The sequence below is a fragment of the Salmo salar genome, chromosome 01 (assembly GCF_965601325.2).
Source record: "Salmo salar chromosome 01, fSalSal1, whole genome shotgun sequence".
Taxonomy (NCBI): Eukaryota; Metazoa; Chordata; class Actinopteri; order Salmoniformes; family Salmonidae; genus Salmo; species Salmo salar.
In genome coordinates this window covers 113,060,001-113,079,585 of record NC_138291.1, presented here as the reverse complement: position 1 = coordinate 113,079,585, position 19,585 = coordinate 113,060,001, and the positions used below count along the sequence as shown (strand labels likewise).

Here is a 19,585-nt window from a genome sequence, read left to right as displayed (position 1 = left end):
CTACTGCACCTTCATAACCAAGCACACACACACACACACCCACAGGAACACAACGCACGCACACACACACTCACACACTCACACACAGAAGACTTGAAATGATAAACACTGGACATCACCAGCCATATCTGAATACTAGGATAGATGACATCTCTCCTGAAACCAAATAAGGAAAAGTCTCCCCCACAAACTGAGACACAGGTAAGAATAATATTATATGAATGCTTTATGACACATCTGGAAATGGATTATTATTATCAACCAATGTTGCATATTGTTTTATCTTTTGATATAATTTTTTTTTATATGCAAGTGTTATTGGTTGGTTGATTAAAGTTGAATGTGTAAAGTGAAGTGAGGCTCAGTTGTCTGTGCAGAATTCCAACAGTAGAGGGCGCTACACTACAAATGTTTCAATGCGTTTAAATGTGTTCCAAATAGGAATAGACTATGTGGCCTTCAGCACTCTACTCTGGATCGTTCCAATCTGGTTTGCTAAGGGTGAGCTAAATGTATGCTGACCCTTCAAATACCTGAAATGCTTGATATTTAAGCACAAAAGTGTACAAATTCTTCATGCCACTCTTGGATACCACACAAAAGGGATTCATTTTGGATCGTACTACAGTTGTGGAAAAGCAGAAACTTCAAGCTAGAATCCTTAATGGTGAAACTGCGATATGACTTCATTACATGCGCGCCAGAACAGCAGAAAATATACTGTATTATTTTTTACCATGTTGCTCCTCACCTCCACTTCATCAACAAAACAAAAACAATAACAACAGCTGTGGGGCGGACAGTGGTGCTGTTTTCCCTAGTGTAGATTCCATGTTTAATAGTGGTGCTGTTTCCCCTAGTGTAGATTCCATGTTTAATAGTGGTGCTGTTTTCCCTAGTGTAGATTCCATGTTTAATAGTGGTGCTGTTTCCCCTAGTGTAGATTCCATGTTTAATAGTGGTGCTGTTTCCCCTAGTGTAGATTCCATGTTTAACAGTGGTGCTGTTTCCCCTAGTGTAGATTCCATGTTTAATAGTGGTGCTGTTTCCCCTAGTGTAGATTCCATGTTTAATAGTGGTGCTGTTTCCCCCTAGTGTAGATTCCATGTTTAATAGTGGTGCTGTTTCCCCTAGTGTAGATTCCATGTTTAACAGTGGTGCTGTTTTCCCCTAGTGTAGATTCCATGTTTAACAGTTTCCTCTAGTGTAGATTCCATGTTTAACAGTGGTGCTGTTTCCCCTAGTGTAGATTCCATGTTTAACAGTGGTGCTGTTTCCCCTAGTGTAGATTCCATGTTTAACAGTGGTGCTGTTTCCCCTAGTGTAGATTCCATGTTTAACAGCGGTGCTGTTTTCCCTAGTGTAGATTCCATGTTTAACAGTGGTGCTGTTTCCCCTAGTGTAGATTCCATGTTTAACAGCGGTGCTGTTTTCCCTAGTGTAGATTCCATGTTTAACAGCGGTGCTGTTTCCCCTAGTGTAGATTCCATGTTTAACAGCGGTGCTGTTTTCCCTAGTGTAGATTCCATGTTTAACAGTGGTGCTGTTTCCCCTAGTGTAGATTCCATGTTTAACAGCGGTGCTGTTTTCCCCTAGTGTAGATTCCATGTTTAACAGCGGTGCTGTTTCCCCTAGTGTAGATTCCATGTTTAACAGCGGTGCTGTTTTCCCCTAGTGTAGATTCCATGTTTAACAGCGGTGCTGTTTTCCCCTAGTGTAGATTCCATGTTTAACAGCGGTGCTGTTTTCCCTAGTGTAGATTCCATGTTTAACAGCGGTGCTGTTTCCCCTAGTGTAGATTCCATGTTTAACAGCGGTGCTGTTTTCCCTAGTGTAGATTCCATGTTTAACAGCGGTGCTGTTTTCCCCTAGTGTAGATTCCATGTTTAACAGCGGTGCTGTTTTCCCTAGTGTAGATTCCATGTTTAACAGCGGTGCTGTTTTCCCTAGTGTAGATGCCATGTTTAACAGCGGTGCTGTTTTCCCTAGTGTAGATTCCATGTTTAACAGCGGTGCTGTTTCCCCTAGTGTAGATTCCATGTTTAACAGTGGTGCTGTTACCCCTAGTGTAGATTCCATGTTTAACAGCGGTGCTGTTTTCCCTAGTGTAGATTCCATGTTTAACAGTGGTGCTGTTTCCCCTAGTGTAGATTCCATGTTTAACAGCGGTGCTGTTTTCCCTAGTGTAGATTCCATGTTTAACAGCGGTGCTGTTTTCCCTAGTGTAGATTCCATGTTTAACAGTGGTGCTGTTTCCCCTAGTGTAGATTCCATGTTTAACAGCGGTGCTGTTTTCCCTAGTGTAGATTCCATGTTTAACAGTGGTGCTGTTTTCCCTAGTGTAGATTCCATGTTTAACAGCGGTGCTGTTTTCCCTAGTGTAGATTCCATGTTTAACAGTGGTGCTGTTTCCCCTAGTGTAGATTCCATGTTTAACAGCGGTGCTGTTTTCCCCTAGTGTAGATTCCATGTTTAACAGCGGTGCTGTTTTCCCTAGTGTAGATTCCATGTTTAACAGCGGTGCTGTTTTCCCTAGTGTAGATTCCATGTTTAACAGCAGTGCTGTTTTCCCTAGTGTAGATTCCATGTTTAACAGTTTCCTCTAGTGTAGATCCCATGTTTAACAATGGTGCTGTTTCCCCTAGTGTAGATTCCATGTTTAACAGCGGTGCTGTTTTCCCTAGTGTAGATTCCATGTTTAACAGTGGTGCTGTTTTCCCTAGTGTAGATTCCATGTTTAACAGTGGTGCTGTTTTCCCCTAGTGTAGATTCCATGTTTAACAGTTTCCTCTAGTGTAGATTCCATGTTTAACAGTGGTACTGTTTCCCCTAGTGTAGATTCCATGTTTAACAGCGGTGCTGTTTTCCCTAGTGTAGATTCCATGTTTAATAGTGGTGCTGTTTTCCCTAGTGTAGATTCCATGTTTAACAGCGGTGCTGTTTTCCCCTAGTGTAGATTCCATGTTTAACAGCGGTGCTGTTTTCCCTAGTGTAGATTCCATGTTTAACAGTGGTGCTGTTTCCCCTAGTGTAGATTCCATGTTTAACAGTGGTGCTGTTTTCCCCTAGTGTAGATTCCATGTTTAACAGCGGTGCTGTTTTCCCTAGTGTAGATTCATTCCATCTTTATACCCTGATGAAGAGAGCTTGTCTGGCGAAACGTTGGATATCAGGTTATTCAATTATTACATCTGAGCCCCTAAAGTGTAGCTCTCCTTTTAATTTTTCAACAGATTCCATCTTTAATAACAGGCAGTTAGCGGCATAGTGGGATGGAATCCACAGTCCTAACACAGTATGTCCTCTAATAGGAGAGAATTCACAGTCCTAACACAGTATGTCCTCTAATAGGAGAGAATCCACAGTCCTAACACAGTATGTCCACTAATAGGAGAGAATCCACAGTCCTAACACAGTATGTCCTCTAATAGGAGAGAATCCACAGTCCTAACACAGTATGACCTCTAATAGGAGAGAATCCACAGTCCTAACACAGTTTGACCTCTAATAGGAGAGAATCCACAGTCCTAACACAGTATGTCCTCTAATAGGAGAGAATCCAGTCTGTCAGGGCTGTTTGAAGGATCGGACCAAAATGCAGCGTGTTTGTAGTTCCACATCTTTATTTATTTGTGAAACGTAATGCAATACACTAAATACTTGAACTAACAAAAACAACAAACCGTGACGTAGAGAGAAAACACACTACTCAAAATATAATCACCCACAAAAACAGGTGGGACAAACATCAGCTGAAATATGACCTCCAATTCGAGACAATGACAACCAACTGCCTCTTACTGGAGATCATACCAAACAAAACCAACATAGAAATACAAAACTAGAAACTGAACATAGAAATACAAAAACAGACAAACACCCCCTGTCACGCCCTGACCTACTCTACCATAGAAAATAACAACTTACTATGGTCAGGACGTGACACAGTCCTAACACAGTATGTCCTCTAATAGGAGAGAATCCACAGTCCTAACACAGTATGTCCTCTAATATGAGAGAATTCACAGTCCTAACACAGTATGTCCTCTAATAGGAGAGAATCCACAGTCCTAACACAGTATGTCCTCTAATAGGAGAGAATCCATAGTCCTAACACAGTATGACCTCTAATAGGAGAGAATCCACAGTCCTAACACAGTATGACCTCTAATAGGAGAGAATCCACAGTCCTAACACAGTATGTCCACTAATAGGAGAGAATCCACAGTCCTAACACAGTATGTCCTCTAATAGGAGAGAATCCACAGTCCTAACACAGTATGACCTCTAATAGGAGAGAATCCACAGTCCTAACACAGTATGTCCTGTAATAGGAGAGAATCCACAGTCCTAACACAGTATGTCCTCTGTGAGAGAATCCACAGTCCTAACACAGTATGACCTCTAATAGGAGAGAATCCACAGTCCTAACACAGTATGTCCTCTGTCAAAGAATCCACAGTCCTAACACAGTATGTCCTCTAATAGGAGAGAATCCACAGTCCTAACACAGTATGACCTCTAATAAGAGAGAATCCACAGTCCTAACACAGTATGTCCTCTAATAGGAGAGAATCCACAGTCCTAACACAGTATGTCCTCTAATAGGAGAGAATCCACAGTCCTAACGCAGTATGTCCTCTAATAGGAGAGAATCCACAGTCCTAACACAGTATGCCCTCTAATAGGAGAGAATCCACAGTCCTAACACAGTATGACCTCTAATAGGAGAGAATCCACAGTCCTAACACAGTATGCCCTCTAATAGGAGAGAATCCACAGTCCTAATGCAGTATGTCCTCTAATAGGAGAGAATCCACAGTCCTAACACAGTATGACCTCTAATAGGAGAGAATCCACAGTCCGAACGCAGTATGTCCTCTAATAGGAGAGAATCCACAGTCCTAACACAGTATGACCTCTAATAGGAGAGAATCCACAGTCCTAACACAGTATGACCTCTAATAGGAGAGAATCCACAGTCCTAACACAGTATGACCTCTAATAGGAGAGAATCCACAGTCCTAACACAGTATGACCTCTAATAGGAGAGAATCCACAGTCCTAACACAGTATGACCTCTAATAGGAGAGAATCCACAGTCCTAACACAGTATGACCTCTAATAGGAGAGAATCCACAGTCCTAACACAGTATGACCTCTAATAGGAGAGAATCCACAGTCCTAACACAGTATGTCCTCTGTGAGAGAATCCACAGTCCTAACAGTATGTCCTCTAATAGGAGAGAAGCTAGTGGCGAGGAGGAGGAGGAGGAGGAGTAGAGGGAGGCGGAGGAGTGTTTGTGTGAAATGTAGGTCTCTGCCATAGGGCATCTCAGAAACATGCAGACTCTCTCAGCCACACTGTGACCTCACATGCCCTAATGTCTAAGACTAACACGCAGTTACCCCAAAGCCATGCCTGCTCTCTGTGATGTCTAAGACAAGGAAGTGTGTGTGTGTGTGTGTGTGTGTGTGTGTGTGTGTGTGTGTGTGTGTGTGTGTGTGTGTGTGTGTGTGTGTGTGTGTGTGTGTGTGTGTGTGTGTGTGTGTCTGTGTGAGTGTGTGTGTGTGTGTGTGTGCGCGCGTGCATGCATACATGCGTGTGTGGGAAGGAGAAAATAAATAAATATTGAGCAATTACTGCCTGCCTTTTTTATTAGCTGTTGAGGCTGTGTCTACATGACTCTAACCCTCACCTTAGATGTTTGAATAGTTAGGTTGTTTACACGGGAATGCTAATTATCAAATCATGTTTGAATGTTGTATGTCAGGGATAGGCAACTTTGATGGGAGTGGGGCCACACACGTTGATATCAGGACAAATTAGCAACAGCAAGCTACAGTAGCTAGCTAAATTGCCATAAATGTTTAATGCTTTTCGACCTGTCCACAAATTAATATAGTTGCTTCAGAGTTCGTTTTGATATTTCAACCTGCGTGTCCTGATCGTGTCTGTTGTGGACAAAATTAACATGCGTGCGATGACGCACGCGTACGCGCCCGGTCTTGCTGCAATTCTACACTTTGCCATGGGGCATAGAGAAAATGTTACAATCTTAAAGAAAGTTTGCTGCAATTTTGTTTCCCATGGGGCATTGAGAAGATTTAGCAATTTTATAACTCATTTCATGCAATTCTACAAATTTTTCCATTTGCAGAGAAATGTTTGCAGGTTTTTTTTTATATAATATCTGAGTGACTAACAAAATCAGTGGTCGGATATTTGACCATGATTACTAGAAGTTTAGATAGTCTAGCCAGCTAACTTAATATTTCATGTAAAACCAGTCATCCAGCGGGTCAACCACACATTATAACTGCGTCTCCGGGCCACGGGCAAAACACAACCTCATTCAGCGTTAAGTGATCTGAGCATTCAAGTGTGTAGGCTAACTACCCCCCTCCCCCTCCATCCCACCCACCCCCATTCTCAGACATTGGTGAATTATTATTCAACAAATGACAGTATGTCATCGTTTCCATTACAGTAATCAGTGTCTCGGTGTGGAAGTTGAAGAATCCCCATTGGATTTCATTGATGGCGATGAGCCCATATCAACATTTCATGCGGATGTGAACAAGACCTCCCCTGGTTCCCCTAGTCGCCTGTCATATCTTTCTCCCAGTCAGAGTACTGTAGTGTGGTTATTTCAGGACCACGCCCCAGTGGACAGCTCCTCTAGTCACTTGACTAACCAAGTCCTCTGCTATAGTAGGGCTACTTAAAAGGGGAATTAACTCCTAGGTTTTACTTGGGAAGTACCTTTTTTGGTCTACTTTGGATATTTTTCACAAACTTTTAAATATCTTTCTTTCTGAGAATAAGAATAGTTATTGGCCATGGCAGAGAGGAAACTTCTCCCAAGAGATAGTGACGATGAAGGGTCGTTGCTGTCTAGACTGGGGACAGACAGCCCGAAACCCAGAGTAAAATTCGGCGGCATGTTCTGCAACGTGGAAGGCGCTTATGATAATAAAACTTTAAATTTTGAGTCGTACAACAGCAGCCCCCAGTCTGTGAGACGGCACGTTAAGATTAAGAACGAGGAGAAATGCTGGTCGGATACTTTCAGTGACACCGGGAGTGTGAGTAACTTCTCGTCGGTCAGTGAGACCAGACCAAGTGGAGACAGAGCAGTTGGGACCGAAACCGGCTCCTCCCGGGGTCAAATCGTTTACCAGACTGGATCTGGACACAACAGTGAGCACAATGGAAAACGGGAGGTAAATCTGCACCTCATAGATGTATTTTCCCCAGTGGAAGATATTTTATATTGTGCGGTGCCTGAATTGACAACATGTCAAAAGTCAATTTACAAATCAGATATTTTTTTCTCCATGTTTTGAACTTATATCTTTATTGAGTAAGTTAACCTAACACAATCTAATTGATATGTAATTCATTGATCAAGTATAGCCCATGCAATGTTTAGCCTATAGGAGCTGTCCCAACGGGCATGGTATTGAAATGACCATTATTCTGCCCATTGGTTTCCCATGGCCTTAAGAAAGAGATTTCACATTTGTATCTGTGATTTCAACACCTGGCTACTCCCACTCATAATAGGCCCCGAGTTTTATCAAGAACATGAGTTTTAAGTGGCCACTCAATTATTGTGGTTGTGTTGGGCAAAAGGCTCCCTGCCTGCCAGGCTGTCTGCCTAGCCCCCATTAGCGGTAGGATGTATGATGCCAGCCATTAGCCGATAGGATGTGTGATGCCAGCCATTAGACGGTAGGATGTGTGATGCCAGCCATTAGCCGGTAGGATGTGATGTGTCTGGAATATTAAACGAGCAGATGGTGCGCTAGGCAGCCGGATGTATTGTTGAAGGGAGGGCTCTGACTGGTGCGCGACAGCACTAGCAAAGTAATAGTAACCTACAACATATTGTTTCGAGTATTCTGTCGGTATATTGTGGTATTCGCACGATCTGACCAGTAGGATAGTGTAAATTAGACTACAGAAATTGTCTCCGGCGGATTTTAAAGCGAGGAAATAGGCTACCAAGCCGTGATAAATCCGTTTCTCGTGTTCTTTGAAACGTCGGGAATCAAAGCTCTGCCTCCCAGTGAACCGCTACACCGGCCGGCATGTCTTACCAAGGCAAGAAGAACATTCCCCGTTTGTCGGTAGGCACTCCTCGTTCATCGGTAGGTATATACGTTGTCGCCCCACACACCGGTATTATTTATCGACTGCAAAGACAAAATGGTAACCTAAATGGTGTGATAAATCCTATTTGAATAATCTTTCTTCTTTACACCCCTCACACGCACGCAACAACTGGCTACTGCTTTAGCCTTCAGACTTCACAATGTCAAAGCCCAAACAAGATACTCTCTTGGCATCGAATGTCTATTCCGTCCTGGTTATGTCATGACGTTTTCTTGAACGCTGCAAATAAAATGAAAACATACAGGCTAAATAATGTAGGCTAACAATAAATTGTAGTGAATTGATCATGGCGGCGCCGGCCTCTATGGAATGATCAGAGAGCTGTCTCGCATTGTCGCATGTCCCCACATTTCAGTCAGTGATTTGAGTGACTGGCATGCAGAATCCGGCTAAATAATATATTTGAATTCCATATAATATCGTCCAATAAATGTTTTCCATTGAAAAGACTCAACAAAGATCTCAAATGTCTCAGAGATGCATTTCTAAGTGCCCATGACAGCCGATATCGTTAACCATCAAACCATGGACATCTTGCACCCTAAACGGTCTGTCTGAGTCTCCGAAAGCCTCTATCTCTCCTGCTATTAAGGGTTTCCCCTTGTCGTTAAAACGGGACAGATTCATCCATGCGGAGGAAGGGAGCACAGTTGAACGCTATAGCAACGGAGACAGGGCGTAGTTAGCGAGGCCACATTGAATCCTATTTTCTTCCGGGCAATTTGACTGTACAGCCTACAGTACAGGGCCGCTCCTTTAACCAGCATGACCCACATTCTCCTCCTTTGGAATTATTCTCCCCAGCAGTTGAATATGAAGCCATTAGAAAGGCTACATGACTAAAATCAATACAGAGGTTAAGACTGGTTAATTCCTAACTGTAACCAGAAGACCAGTGTGAGAGAAATGATAACTGTTCCCTGGAACACTCTTTCTGTATGGGAGCCACTGATGTTAGCTTACTGTCTGTTCTTCTGGGGTGCTGTCTGCCTGTCTATCTGCCTGCCTGTCTCTCTCTCTGTTTGTCGTTCTGTGTCTCTACCTGCCTGCATGTTTGCCTGTCTGCCCGTACGCCCATGTGTCTGTATGTCCGTCTGTCCATCCATCAGTCTGTCTACCAGCCACATTCTAAAAAAATTCTGCATTAAAAACAACACAGCACAGGGTAAAAATCTGACAATAGACATGGTATTATTTTTGACCCAGCCAGTTGAGCACTTAGTTGGGTTATTGAGCTACGACCCACTGGGTCAGATCAGAAGACTGGAGGCATGGATTAGTAGGGGCGTGGCTTTCAGATTGTTATTTTAGGCCACCCGTGAGAGTAAATATCATTCCGATCATCTGTTCTGTTGTGTTGTCTACACATATTTAGGTTAAGCACTGACACTTTTGAGTTTAACGAGACTTACACAAAATGAGTGCCACAGGTGCATATGCATATCCCAATGTTGGGATAGTTACCACTTCGTTATGAAATTTAAATAATCATGTTATTAACTGTATATTAAAATATGTAATGTTCAAAAAATATTGAAGGACATTGTTAATTAGCAGTGTACAAAACATAACATGATGAACAGGAATGACATTTGCTCTCTTGGAATGGTCAACAAGACCTATATGAAAGCCACGCCCCCAATAGGCCATACTTCCTGAAAATAGCATGACAATAACAACCCATTCGATGGTTAAATTAACCCATGTTTAGGTAATCCAAAGGCATGGCCTATTAGGGGGGCATGGCTTTCAGAGTTATTTTTGGCCTCCCGTAAGAGTAAATGTCATTCTTATTCGTCATGTTGAGTTTGTACACTGCAAATTTCAATTATCCTTCAATATTTTTGCCTAATACATATTTTATTATACATTTAATTACATTATTATTTAAATATTTTAACAAGTCCGTAACAAGCCATAGGCATTTTAAGGACCTCACTCTTGTGTAAGCCTTATTAAAGCTACAGAAGTGTCAGTGCTCAACATTAACACGTGTTGACAAGACAACATAACAGATGAACTGGAATGACCTTTACTCTCCTAGTGTTCTGATCTGACCTGATGGATCACAGCTCAGGAACCCAGCATCAACAACCCAACCTGTTTCTTCTTAAAGAAAACAATGGGGTTTTTGTGACCCAACTAGCTGGGTCAAAATAACCCAACGTGTGTTCTGTCCAATATTTACCCAAATTGAGTTGTTTTTATCCCAGCTATTTTTAGAGTGCAATGTTTTTTGTTGTTGTCAACCAGCAGCAGAAGTAACTCTGAACCTAAACTGTGTAGTCCTAGAGTGTACTGTAGAGCCACATCCCTCTGGTGTCATGGCTATCTGTTGATCTGTCACTTCACATTATGGCTTCACTGTTGTCTTTCCCAGCAGGGTCTCTCTGCCCCTAAACTCACTGAGAACCTGTCTGTCTGTCTGTCTGTCTGTCTGTCTGTCTGTCTGTCTGTCTGTCTGTCTGTCTGTCTGTCTGTCTGTCTGTCTGTCTGTCTGTCTGTCTGTCTGTCTGTCTGTCTGTCTGTCTGTCTGTCTGTCTGTCTGTCTGTCTGTCTGTCTGTCTGTCTGTCTGTCTGTCTGTCTGTCTGTCTGTCTGTCTGTCTGTCTGTCTGTCTGTCTGTCTGTCTTGACTATTGTCTTTCCAAGCAGGGTCTCTCTACATCTAAACTCACTGAGAACCTCATTGTTAACAGGGTCTCTCTACATCTAAACTCACTGAGAACCTCATTGTTAACAGGGTCTCTTTGCCCCTAAACTCACTGAGAACCTTATTGTTAACAGGGTCTCTCTGCCCCTAAACTCACTGAGAACCTCATTGTCGAACCCCCCTCTCTCTATCCACTGGTAAAGGATCCACCACTGCTAGGTCTATGGATCAGCTAGTTTACATCAGGCCTATATTATAATACTGTATTAGTGCTAACTAAAGCATTGTGCTACTGTTTATACACACTACGTTCACTCCCCGTTGACTTTGTCCTATGACTGATGTGATCATAGTGTAAACTGAGTGCAAGGTGGCAGCAGCAGAGGTACTAGCTGGCAGAGGAACAGCCTTTAGAGAGGGCATTGTAGTTCCCTCCCCCTCCCCTCATTTGAGAGGAGAGAGGGGAGGGGAGAGAGTGACTAGGGCTAGAGCTGGGGGAGAAGGGAGAGGAGAGAGGGGAGGGGAGAGAGTGACTAGGGCTAGAGCTGGGGGAGAAGGGAGAGGAGAGAGGGGAGGGGAGAGAGTGACTAGGGCTAGAGCTGGGGGAGAAGGAAGAGGAGAGAGGGGAGGGGAGAGAGTGACTAGGGCTAGAGCTGGGGGAGAAGGGAGAGGAGAGAGGGGAGGGGAGAGAGTGACTAGGGCTAGAGCTGGGGGAGAAGGGAGAGGAGAGAGGGGAGGGGAGAGAGTGACTAGGGCTAGAGCTGGGGGAGAAGGAAGAGGAGAGAGGGGAGGGGAGAGAGTGACTAGCTCTAGAGCTGGGGGAGAAGGGAGAGGAGAGAGGGGAGGGGAGAGAGTGACTAGGGCTAGAGCTGGGGGAGAAGGGAGAGGAGAGAGGGGAGGGGAGAGAGTGACTAGGGCTAGAGCTGGGGGAGAAGGGAGAGGAGAGAGGGGAGGGGAGAGAGTGACTAGGGCTAGAGCTGGGGGAGAAGGAAGAGGAGAGAGTGACTGGAACTGGATGAGAGTGTGGCGAGAGGGGCTGGTGGAGGGTGGTTGTGGTGGGTGGTTGTGGTGGGTGGTAGGAAACAGGGGCTGGGCCTAGAGAGGCTGGAGGTCTGGTGGGTGGTGGAGGTCTGGTGGGTTTTGGCGGTCTGCTGGGTGGTGGAGGTCTGGTGGGTGGGTGGTGGAGGTCTGGTGGGTGGGTGGTGGAGGTCTGGTGGGTGGGTGGTGGAGGTCTGGTGGGTGGGTGGTGGAGGTCTGGCAGGTGGGTGGTGGAGGTCTGGTGGGTGGGTGGTGGAGGTCTGGTGGGTGGGTGGTGGAGGTCTGGCGGGTGGGTGGTGGAGGTCTGGCAGGTGGGTGGTGGAGGTCTGGCGGGTGGGTGGTGGAGGTCTTGCGGGTGGGTGGTGGAGGTCTGGTGGGTGGGTGGTGGAGGTCTGGTGGGTGGTAAAGGTCTGGTGGGTGATGGGTGGTGGGTGGTGGAGGTCTGGTGGGTGGGTGGTAGAGGTCTGGTGGTGTAGCTTCTGTGGTGTAGCTTATGCAGTGTAGCTTATGCAGTGTAGCTTCTAGAGTGTAGCTTCTAGAGTGTAGCTTCTAGAGTGTAGCTTCTGCAGTGTAGCTTCTGCAGTGTAGCTTATGCAGTGTAGCTTCTACAGTATAGCTTATGCAGTGTAGCTTCTATAGTGTAGCTTCTATAGTGTAGATTATGCAGTGTAGCTTCTACAGTGTAGCTTCTACAGTGTAGGTTCTGCAGTGTAGCTTATGCAGTATCATTTCTATCGTGTAGCTTATGCAGTGTAGCTTCTACAGTGTAGCTTCTACAGTGTAGCTTCTATAGTGTAGCTTATGCAGTGTAGCTTCTACAGTATACAGTGTAGCTTCTACAGTGTAGCTTCTACAGTATACAGTTTAGCTTCTGCAGTGTAGCTTTTGCAATGTAGCTTCTGCAGTGTAGCTTCTACAGTGTAGCTTCTACAGTGTAGCTTCTGCAGTGTAGCTTCTGCAGTGTAGCTTATGCAGTGTAGCTTTTATGGTGTAGCTTCTGCAGTGTAGCTTCTGCAGTGTAGCTTCTGCAGTGTAGCATATACAGCGTAGCTTCTACAGTGTACCTTCTACAGTGTACCTTCTATAGTGTAGCTTCTGCAATGTAGCTTCTAGAGTGTATCTTCTGCAGTGTAGCTTCTGCAGTGTAGCTTCTACAGTGTAGCTTCTACAGTGTAGCTTCTGCAGTGTAGCTTCTGCAGTATCACTTCTATAGTGTAGCTTATGCAGTGTAGCTTCTACAGTATACAGTGTAGCTTCTACAGTGTAGCTTCTACAGTATACAGTTTAGCTTCTGCTGTGTAGCTTCTGCAGTGTAGCGTATACAGTGTAGCTTCTACAGTGTACCTTCTACAGTGTACCTTCTATAGTGTAGCTTCTGCAATGTAGCTTCTAGAGTGTAGCTTCTGCAGTGTAGCTTCTGCAGTGTAGCTTCTGCAGTGTAGCTTCTGCAGTATCACTTCTATAGTGTAGCTTATGCAGTGTAGCTTCTATAGTGTAGCTTATGCAGTGTAGCTTCTACAGTATGCAGTGTAGCTTCTACAGTGTAGCTTCTACAGTGTAGCTTATATAGTGTAGCTTCTTCAGTGTAGCTTCTATAGTTTAGATTCTACAGTGTAGCTTCTGCAGTGTAGCTTATGTAGTGTACCCTACACTGTCATTTGTGTGTACAGTCAAATTCTGTACTACCATCACAGAGAGAAAAGCATTATTTAACACTAACGACAGATGAAATTGATATGTGGACAGTCAAACACAGAGAACCCTGAGTCACGTTGATGCTATGTCCCTTTGGATGTTACTGAATGCACTTTACACTTTATGCTGGGCAGCAGTTCTCTCCTGGACTCATTGAATCCTCCTTATAAACAATGAAACAAACACACACACACACACACACACACACACACACACACACACACAACACACACACACACACACACACACACACACACACACACACACACACACACACACACACACACACACACACACACACACACACACACACACAAGCACAGAAATAATTAGAGATATTTATGATTAGAATACATTAGCTTTCATTTCCACTTCTCTTCTCATGGCTCGTTGATGTTTAAACCTTTCTTGAACCTTTGGCCTTTCTTTGAACTAACACTTGTCTTGTCTTAGCAGCACTGACCCTACTGATAGCTGCTTTATTACACTTGACTTTATGTGACTGAGATATGTGGTTGTCTCCCCAAGCTACCTTCAGGTGAATGTACTGACTGTTAGTTGTTCTGGATCAGAGTGTGTGTTAAATGACTAACATGTAAATGTGTGTTTGTGTTCCTCACTGCTGTTGATGATCCCTGTGTCTCCAGACGGATCGCCTCATTATCAAAGGAGGAAAGATCGTTAATGACGACCAGTCTTTCTACGCAGACGTCTATGTGGAGGATGGGACCATCAAGTAAGATGTTACTGTTAACACACAGATACACAGACACACACACACACACAGACAGATTGAGACTCAGACAGAGACACAGAGGCAGACAGACATATAGACACAAACAGACGGAGAGGCAGACGGACGTATAGACACAGACGGACAGACAGACAGACAGACAGACAGGGCAGGCAGGCAGGCAGGCAGGCAGGCAGGCAGGCAGGCAGACAGACAGACAGACAGACAGACAGACAGACAGACAGACAGACAGACAGACAGACAGACAGACCAGACAGACAGACAGACAGACAGGCAGACAGAGAGGCAGACAGAGAGGCAGACAGAGAGGCAGACGGACATATAGACACAGGCAGACAGACAGGCAGACGGACATATAGACACAGGCAGACAGACAGGCAGACGGACATATAGACACAGGCAGACAGAGAGGCAGACACAGAGGCAGACAGACATAGACACAGGCAGACAGACATGCAGACAGACAGGCAGACAGAGAGGCAGACAGAGAGGCAGACGGACATGTAGACACAGGCAGACAGAGAGGCAGACACAGAGGCAGACAGACATAGACACAGGCAGACAGACATGCAGACAGACAGGCAGACAGAGAGGCAGACAGAGAGGCAGACGGACATGTAGACACAGGCAGACAGACAGGCAGACACAGAGGCAGACGGACATGTAGACACAGGCAGACATACAGGCAGACAGAGAGGCAGACAGAGAGGCAGACAGATACACACACAAACTGTTGTTGCTGTTAAAATGTGACCATTGTCCTGTACCATGGCCTGTGTCCTCCTCACCAGGCAGATTGGTGAGAACCTTTTAGTTCCAGGAGGGGTGAAGACAGTTGATGCCTACGGACACATCGTGATCCCCGGGGGCGTCGATGTGAACACCAGCCTCCAGACCTCCCAGCTGGGCATGAGCCCTTCAGATGACTTCTACCACGGGACCAAGGCTGCCCTGGCAGGGGGCACCACCATGATCAGTAGGGTTCCTCTATTATACTGCTGACCCTAACCCTAACTAACCTTAACTAAACCTATAGCACTGAGGGAGAGATCTAACAGTATAGTCTTTCCAGTCCACAGAGATAATATATTATACAGCCCTGATGGAGAGATAGAGAGATCTAACACTATAGAGTCTTTCCAGTCCACAGAGATAATATATTATACAGCCCTGATGGAGAGATAGAGAGATCTAACACTATAGAGTCTTTCCAGTCCACAGAGATAATATATTATACAGCCCTGATGGAGAGATAGAGAGATCTAACACTATAGAGTCTTTCCAGTCCACAGAGATAATATATTATACAGCCCTGATGGAGAGATAGAGAGATCTAACACTATAGAGTCTTTCCAGTCCACAGAGATAATATATTATACAGCCCTGATGGAGAGATAGAGAGATCTAACACTATAGAGTCTTTCCAGTCCACAGAGATAATATATTATACAGCCCTGATGGAGAGATAGAGAGATCTAACACTATAGAGTCTTTCTAGTCCAGAGAGTTAATATATTATATAGCACTGAGGAAGAGGTAGATCTAGTAGAGGGAGATTGACAGAGACGCTTTGAAGAGAGGGAGGAGGGGGTGGTAAAGGGAGAGGGCTGGAGGGAGGTGGTACAGGGAGAGAGAGGTGATATAGGGAGAAGGAGGGAGGTGGTACAGAGGGAGGGAGGGAGGTGGAACAGGGAGAGGGAGGGAGGGAGGGAGGTGGTACAGGGAGAGAGAGGTGATATAGGGAGAAGGAGGGAGGTAGTACAGAGGGAGGGAGGGAGGGAGGTGGAACAGGGAGAGGGAGGGAGGGAGGGAGGTGGTACAGGGAGAGAGAGGTGATATAGGGAGAAGGAGGGAGGTGGTACAGAGGGAGGGAGGGAGGGAGGGAGGTGGTACAGGGAGAGGGATGGAGGGAGGTGGTACAGGGAGAGAGAGGTGATATAGGGAGAAGGAGGGAGGTGGTACAGAGGGAGGGAGGGAGGTGGTACAGGGAGAGGGATGGAGGGAGGTGGTACAGGGAGAGGGAGGGAGGGAGGTGGTACAGGGAGAGGGATGGAGGGAGGTGGTACAGGGAGAGGGATGGAGGGAGGTGGAACAGGGAGAGGGATGGAGGGAGGTGGAACAGGGAGAGGGATGGATGGAGGTGGTACAGGGAGAGGGATGGAGGGAGGTGGTACAGGGAGAGGGATGGAGGGAGGTGGAACAGGGAGAGGGATGGAGGGAGGTGGTACAGGGAGAGGGATGGAGGGAGGTGGAACAGGGAGAGGGATGGATGGAGGTGGTACAGGGAGAGGGATGAAGGGAGGTGGTACAGGGTGAGGGATGGAGGGAGGTGGTACAGGGAGAGGGATGGAGGGAGGTGGTACAGGGAGAGGGATGGAGGGAGGTGGAACAGGGAGAGGGAGGGAGGGAGGTGTTACAGGGAGAGGGAGGGAGGGAGGTGGTACAGGGAGAGGGAGGGAGGGAGGTGGTACAGGGAGAGGGATGGAGGGAGGTGGTACAGGGAGAGGGATGGAGGGAGGTGGTACAGGGAGAGGGATGGAGGGAGGTGGTACAGGGAGAGGGAGGGAGGGAGGTGGTACAGGGAGAGGGATGGAGGGAGGTGGTACAGGGAGAGGCATGGAGGGAGGTGGTACAGGGAGAGGGATGGAGGGAGGTGGTACAGGGAGAGGGATGGAGGGAGGGAGGTGGTACAGGGTGAGGGATGGAGGGAGGTGGTACAGGGAGAGGCATGGAGGGAGGTGGTACAGGGAGAGGGATGGAGGGAGGTGGTACAGGGAGAGGGATGGAGGGAGGTGGTACAGGGAGAGGGATGGAGGGAGGTGGAACAGGGAGAGGGAGGGAGGTGGTACAGGGAGAGGGATGAAGGGAGGTGGTACAGGGAGAGGGATGGAGGGAGGTGGAACAGGGAGAGGGATGGAGGGAGGTGGAACAGGGAGAGGGAGGGAGGTGGTACAGGGAGAGGGATGGAGGGAGGTGGTACAGGGAGAGGGAGGGAGGTGGTACAGGGAGAGGGATGAAGGGAGGTGGTACAGGGAGAGGGATGGAGGTGGTACAGGGAGAGGGATGGAGGGAGGTGGTACAGGGAGAGGGAGGGAGGTGGTACAGGGAGAGGGATGGAGGGATGTGGTACAGGGAGAGGGATGGAGGGAGGTAGAACAGGGAGAGGGATGGAGGGAGGTGGTACAGGGAGAGGGATGGAGGGAGGTGGTACAGGGAGAGGGATGGAGGGAGGTGGTACAGGGAGAGGGATGGAGGGAGGTGGTACAGGGAGAGGGATGGAGGGAGGAGGTACAGGGAGAGGGAGGGAGGGAGGTGGAACAGGGAGAGGGATGGAGGGAGGTGGTACAGGGAGAGGGATGGAGGGATGTGGTACAGGGAGAGGGATGGAGGGAGGAGGTACAGGGAGAGGGATGGAGGGAGGTGGAACAGGGAGAGGGATGGATGGAGGTGGTACAGGGAGAGGGATAGAGGGAGGTGGTACAGGGAGAGGGATGGAGGGATGTGGTACAGGGAGAGGGATGGAGGGAGGTGGAACAGGGAGAGGGATGAAGGGAGGTGGTACAGGGAGAGGGATAGAGGGAGGTGGTACAGGGAGAGGGATAGAGTGAGGTGGAACAGGGAGAGGGATGAAGGGAGGTGGTACAGGGAGAGGGATAGAGGGAGGTGGTACAGGGAGAGGGATAGAGTGAGGTGGAACAGGGAGAGGGATGAAGGGAGGTGGTACAGGGAGAGGGATAGAGGGAGGTGGTACAGGGAGAGGGATAGAGTGAGGTGGAACAGGGAGAGGGATGAAGGGAGGTGGTACAGGGAGAGGGATAGAGGGAGGTGGTACAGGGAGAGGGATAGAGTGAGGTGGAACAGGGAGAGGGATGGAGGGATCAGAACAGAGGGAGACAATTTGTGTTTCTTTGTGGCAGCGAGTGAGACAGGCTGAGAGGGAATCTCTCTGAGCGGTTAGAGACGGGGGAGAAAAAGGGGTAGACGGAGGAGAGCTGGAGGAGGGGAGAGCATGTCTGAGTGCTGCAGTTAGATCATCTGAAACAGGGTCACGCTAACCCAGCCTGTCAGAGAGACTTTACTCTGAACTCTTTACCCTCAAACTGTCCTCCAGCTCCTATTGGATCTGTGTAAACAGCAGCACAGACCCCCATAGGGCTGTTATGTGAGCTGTGTTGTTAGGGATGTAACATTGGAGGCAATATCAGTCTGATGTTTTTAATGGCTACTTTTGTGACTTTGCGTCGTCAACGTTATTCGTGGATCGTCATTGATCTTGATAGAAAGAAACTGTGTTGACAGGAGTTGAAGTCCTCTGCTCAGTGTATGGTTTCCTCTCTCCCCTGTTAGTCCCATAGCTGACCTGGTCCTCTTCTTCTCTCCTGTCCTATAGTTGACCTGGTCCTCTTCTTCTCTCCTGTCCTATAGTTGACCTGGTCCTCTTCTTCTCTCCTGTCCCATAGCTGACCTGGTCCTCTTCTTCTCTCCTGTCCTATAGTTGACCTGGTCCTCTTCTTCTCTCCTGTCCTATAGTTGACCTGGTCCTCTTCTTCTCTCCTGTCCCATAGCTGACCTGGTCCTCTTCTTCTCTCCTGTCCTATAGCTGACCTGGTCCTCTTCTTCTCTCCTGTCCTATAGTTGATCTGGTCCTCTTCTTCTCTCCTGTCCTATAGCTGACCTGGTCCTCTTCTTCTCTCCTGTCCTATAGTTGACCTGGTCCTCTTCTTCTCTCCTGTCCTATAGCTGACCTGGTCCTCTTCTTCTCTCCTGTCCCATAGCTGACCTGGTCCTCTTCTTCTCTCCTGTCCTATAGCTGACCTGGTCCTCTTCTTCTCTCCTGTCCTATAGTTGATCTGGTCCTCTTCTTCTCTCCTGTCCTATAGCTGACCTGGTCCTCTTCTTCTCTCCTGTCCTATAGCTGACCTGGTCCTCTTCTTCTCTCCTGTCCCATAGCTGACCTGGTCCTCTTCTTCTCTCCTGTCCTATAGCTGACCTGGTCCTCTTCTTCTCTCCTGTCCTATAGTTGATTTGGTCCTCTTCTTCTCTCCTGTCCTATAGTTGACCTGGTCCTCTTCTTCTCTCCTGTCCTATAGTTGACCTGGTCCTCTTCTTCTCTCCTGTCCTATAGTTGACCTGGTCCTCTTCTTCTCTCCTGTCCTATAGTTGACCTGGTCCTCTTCTTCTCTCCTGTCCTATAGCTGACCTGGTCCTCTTCTTCTCTCCTGTCCCATAGCTGACCTGGTCCTCTTCTTCTCCCCTGTCCTCTAG

The 19,585-nt window shown here is 47.0% G+C and overlaps 1 protein-coding gene across 3 annotated transcripts in view; it reads left to right on the top strand.

The window, feature by feature from the left end:
• Positions 1-6,828: 6,828 nt before the first annotated feature.
• The window catches only part of LOC106592070 (dihydropyrimidinase-related protein 2), a 49,903-nt gene continuing 37,146 nt past the window's right edge, over positions 6,829-19,585 (top strand). Inside the window, exons 1-3 of one of the 3 annotated variants that reach the window (XM_045687561.2) lie at positions 6,829-7,176; positions 14,214-14,302; positions 15,112-15,296. In XM_045687561.2, coding sequence (XP_045543517.1) covers positions 6,844-7,176; positions 14,214-14,302; positions 15,112-15,296 — 607 coding nt within the window. In that variant the 5' untranslated portion in view covers positions 6,829-6,843. Of the gene's footprint in view, positions 7,177-7,787; positions 8,158-14,213; positions 14,303-15,111; positions 15,297-19,585 lie in introns of those variants that run through there. The other 2 variants (XM_045687556.2, XM_045687560.2) reach the window with 2 other exon arrangements.